We start from the raw sequence: 4,883 nt of genomic DNA, 5'->3' as shown, positions 1-4,883 counted from the left end.
CCACTTCTGGCTTTTTTCTTTTTGCTTATGTGGTGCTGAGGAATCGAACCCAGGGCCTCATGCATGCAAGGCAAGCACTCTACCACTGAGTCACCTTCTCAGCCTCAGCAACATTTTCTTTTGTGGTGCTCATTAAATTCCAGAAATGAGTGTGGCTACTCAAAAGTCCCAAAATACTGTATGAATCCTATCCTTTGGATAAAACATGCATGGGAAAAGGACCAAAGGGAGATATGATAAAATATGAACAGCAGCTATTTCTTAGGGGTAGGATTATGGATGACAATCACTTTCTTTTATTGATGGTGGATAATAACTAGAGTTTATGAAGCAGTTGTAAGTATAACATTCAGTACAAGTATTAATTTACTTTTCCTCACAACAATCCTGCAGGAAGGTTCCTACCACTGTCATGTACAGATAAGCAAATGGCTCCTGGTGATTAAGTAATACATCTGACATCATACTACCAACAAGAGCAAAGTTGGGATTCCACCCTGATATCGTATTTCAGACTCCTAGATTTAGCAGCTATGCTATAATTATAGCCTTCTGTTTTATTTTTTGTTTTTTAGCTACTTTTTGTCTTTTACTTTTTGGTACTGGGGATTGAACCCAGGACATTGTACTTCTTAGGCAGGTGTCAGAGCAGCCTTTATAAATACCAATTACGAGTTTTGTAATAAAAAACAAAGTATAAACCCTTACTGCAACAGAACCATACTTTTCCTTTGTCTGGTTCTTTTTGTTATTTTGTTTTTTGGTGCTACTAGGGCTTGAAATTTGGGCCTTGTGCTCTTGCTCAGCTTTTTCATTCATGATTGTTATTTGAGCTACAACTTCACTTTCAGCTTTTGGCTAGTTAATTAGAGATGAAAATCTCACAAATTTGTCTGCTCAGGATAGCTTTGAACCTCAATACTCAGATCTCAGCTTCCTGAGTAGCTAGGATTATAGGCCTGAGCTGCTAGTGCCCAGCTAATACTTTCCTTATTATCCTGAATTCAGCAGTAAACAAAAACACTCTATCATTGGAATTTCTTTGGGAATTGATATACCTTGAAACTGATCTGTCGAGCCAGCTCCTTGGCTTCCTGGTCGGCCTGGCTTGAATCACTTCCAGACTTTAAAGGCAGAAGGACATCCTTCATGGCAGAGCCACAGCCTTCACAGCAGAAATCTTGTGATCTGGTTAAAAACAATTTTGTTAAATGCATATTAAAACAAAAGTTGAATTCTCTCTTATTGACACACTCAAATACTGAAGGAGTTAAAAATAATTTAAAAGCAAAGCACAGAGGTTGGGTGCTACTCAGGAGGCTGAGCTCTAAGGACTGTAGTTTGAAGCCAGCCTGGGTAGGAAAGTCCATGAGAGTCTTATCTCCAATAAACTACTTAGAAAAGGTGGGAAGTAGTGCTGTGGCTCAAGTGGTAGAGTGCTAGCCTTGAGTACCAAGAGGCTCAGGGACAGCACCCAAGCCCTGAGTTCAAGCCCCAGGACCAGCACAACAACAAAAAACAACAACAAAGCATTGAACACCTTCATATCACATTCATCCACATGCTCCTAAGTTAGAAAGTCAGGCAATCACTATAGCTCTGAGATAAGAATATGAGATAGCATGGTATAAAAAAGGAAAAAAAAAACAGGATTAAGATTCTATTGTATCAATAAATTCTCAAAAAAATAAGCCTTAAGTCTATTCAATGTCAAAATACATAAACTGTCTATGAAACAGACCTTAAGATTATATAAGACTACTTAAAGCTTGTTAATATAAATTACCTTTTAGCAGAAACATATAGAGAAAAAAACAACTAAAAATGTAATTTACAGGTGTTCTTTTCTGAAGTAAGGGTTATCCTCTACATCTTTCAGACACTAAAATCTAACTATGTGATTTAACAAACAATTGTAAAGAGCCTAATCTGGGTTGTGCTACAATATATTTTCTAAAAATTAATTAACATTATCTTCTGACATATGGCAGAAAGCAGACTTCCGTACAGGAATATTACCAAAGTCAAGAATTAGATCTCAGCACTACTCAAAGGAAAGGTTACTTTGAAAGACTGCTCATAGTTATGTAGACAAAAATAATTTTTTTTTAATCTGAGAAAAAGAAGGCATTACCACTGGGCTGTCACAAGTTCATAAATCCCCTTTACTTTATTCCAGAGCATGTAGTCAGTACTTGTTATGAACTATATATGTAGATACCAAGACAGATAAAGTGGATTCCCCATCAGTCCTCCGGGAGGTTTCAATCTCATAGAAAGCTATATAGGGGGCTGGGAAGGTGGCTCAGTGGTAGAGCGCTTGCCTTGCATGCCTGAGGCCCTGGGTTCGATTCCTCAGTACCACATAAGCAAAAAGATAAAAGCTGGAAGTGGCGCTGTGGCTCAAGTGGTAGAGCGCTAGCCTTGAGCTGAAGAGCTGAGGGACAGCGCCCAGGCCCAGAGTTCAGGCCCCACGACCTGACTCAAGAAAAAAAAAAAAAGGAAAAAAAAAGCTATATAGAAAGTAATTGTTCTGATTCTTTTCTATCTGTAATATAATCCAAATGGAAACAAATGACTGATAATGTTTTCTAGGAGAATATATCTCCCACGGAAGCATAAATATATCTCAGTGGAATATTATCAACTATTTTCTTCAAAGAATGAGATAGCTGGCCTGGAGGTATAATTCAGTGGTAGAATGCTAGCTTAGTAAGGGCAAGGGCCCTGGGATTGATCCCTGGCAAAAATAAAAACATGAAATCAATGATTATATGCTGATCACTCCAAAGAAATCAGAATTGGATTTCTGCCATTGCAATAATAAGACCAGAGCCTGTAGCCAGGGTTACTCAAAAAGTAGGCCAGAAGCCAGGTGCTGGTGGGTCATGCCTGTAATCCTAGCTACTCAGGAGGCTAGAATCTGAGGATTGTGGTTCAAATCTAGCCCAAGCAATTAAGTCCATGAAACTTATCTTCAATTAATCACAGAAGAACTGGAAGTGGTACTATGGTTCAAGTGGTGGGCAATAGCCTTGAGCAAAGAGGAGCTTGGGGACAGTGCCCATGACCTGAGGGCAAGCACCATGACAAAAAAAAAAAAAGTCAGCTTGTTTCCTAATCATCATTAATCACAACCACAATGGTACTGGGACGCTAATGAAAAATAAAATGAACCACTTACTTTTTGGCAAGTGCTCTTCTTTCCTCTGGTGTGTAATCTAGAGAGCCTATGGCTCCTTCTCCTTTTGTTGGCATGAACCCAATGATGGCTAGTAATGCTGTCCTTACTGAAATCAAAACAAGGAAACATTAAACTGAGTTACTCTTTAAAATAAACTAGGGGGCTGGGAATGTGGCTTAGTGATAGAGTGCTCATCTAGCATACGTGAAGCCCTGGGTTTGAATCCTTAGTACCACATAAGCAGAAAAAGCCACAAGTGGTACTGTAGTTCAATGGTAGAGTGCTAGCCTTGAGCAAAAGAAGCTCAGAAACAGTGCTCAGGCCCTGAGTTCAAGCCCCAGGGCTGGCAATAAATAAATAAATGAATAAATAAATAAATAAGAACTGGGTTTACTGGAATAAGAAAAAAGAAAGAAAGAAAGAGAGAGAGAGAGACTTACAGGCTTTCACAGAAGAGGTTACAAGTAGGGAGAATTATTTAAAACACCACACAAATCTAGATATGGAAACATGTTTTCATGGTTTAATAATATAAAATAGAGTCAACCTCATGAGTACATTAATTCATTATTATAAATGAGTGCTGTTAGGAGATTGATTCACTAGTAACACTCACTGCTCCATGAAGGCTGCCACGTTTCAGGATGATGTCCAGAGATGCTCAAACAAATTTTCTTGCCCACTTCAAACCGTCCATTAGCCTTAGAAATAGTATATTTAAAAAGTTATACAGGTGTGTTTAATGTGGTATCCTTTCCAAATATAAATGCATTTTGTAGTTACATATGAATAAAATTTTAATGCATATAACTTTAAGAAGCACATAATTTTTTGTCATACAGACATTCCAAAAAATATTTGCTGGATGCTAAATGAGTAAAAAGCTATTTTGAGATGTATTAGCACCTTTTTGAAATAAACGTATATAACTGGAATCTAAGCAATAACATATAAAGATTTGCTGATGCCCTGCCAGTGTGTACTACAGAGCTAGGCTCTGTTAAGGACTCTAATGAGAACACCTGTAAGAGGTCAGAACCTGCAGGAGACCCTAAGAGACTTAGTATCACCTAATTAGTAGGTTAGTGAGGAAAGGCATGGGGAGAAAAACTTTTTTAATATATATTTTTTTTTATTGTGAAGATACTGTACTGAGGGGTTACAGTTACATGAGCAAGGTAATGAGTTCATTTCCTATTGAGCATTGTTACTCCTTCCTTTGTTTTTCCTCTACCACTCCTCTCCTCCCTCGCCCCCTCCCCCACAAAGTTATAAAGTTCGTCTTCAACATAGTGTCTTGTACATCTTATTGTTACAATAGGTCATCCTGTATCCTTATTTCAGGATTTTGTTATTTCCCTTCCTCTCCCCAAATTAGAAAAATGTACACACAAGATGCAGGACACGGGAATCAAATACAGTGACTTATACCATGGGGGAAGAACATACAAAGAAACATCAAAAAAAAATCACATAGTACATTATAAGTACATTAAAAAGAAAAAGAAGCCAGGCACCTGAAATCCTAGCTACTCAGGAGGCTGAGATCTGAAGATCATGGTTCAAAGCCAATAAACCACCAGAAAACCGGAAGTGGCTCTGTGGCTCAAGTGCTGGAGTGCTTGCCTTGAGATGAAGAGCTAAAGAGCTGAGGGACAGTTCCCAGGCCCAGAGTTCAAGCCCCACAACTGACCAAAAA

General features: G+C 38.4%; 1 protein-coding gene across 2 annotated transcripts in view; it reads right to left on the bottom strand.

Moving 5' to 3' along the window:
* The window catches only part of Ube2j1 (ubiquitin-conjugating enzyme E2, J1), a 31,216-nt gene that overhangs the window by 9,685 nt on the left and 16,648 nt on the right, over positions 1-4,883 (bottom strand). For both annotated transcript variants that reach the window (XM_013016707.1, XM_013016709.1), the window contains exons 4-6: positions 3,801-3,885; positions 3,185-3,290; positions 1,059-1,188 (exon numbers count right to left, since the gene is read on the bottom strand). In XM_013016707.1, coding sequence (XP_012872161.1) covers positions 1,059-1,188; positions 3,185-3,290; positions 3,801-3,885 — 321 coding nt within the window. The remainder of the gene's footprint in view (positions 1-1,058; positions 1,189-3,184; positions 3,291-3,800; positions 3,886-4,883) is intronic.

Source organism: Dipodomys ordii, unplaced genomic scaffold (assembly GCF_000151885.1).
Source record: "Dipodomys ordii isolate 6190 unplaced genomic scaffold, Dord_2.0 Scaffold32, whole genome shotgun sequence".
Lineage (NCBI taxonomy): Eukaryota > Metazoa > Chordata > Mammalia > Rodentia > Heteromyidae > Dipodomys > Dipodomys ordii.
Note: the sequence above shows the minus strand (reverse complement) of the source record. Positions and strands in the feature narration are given on the sequence as shown.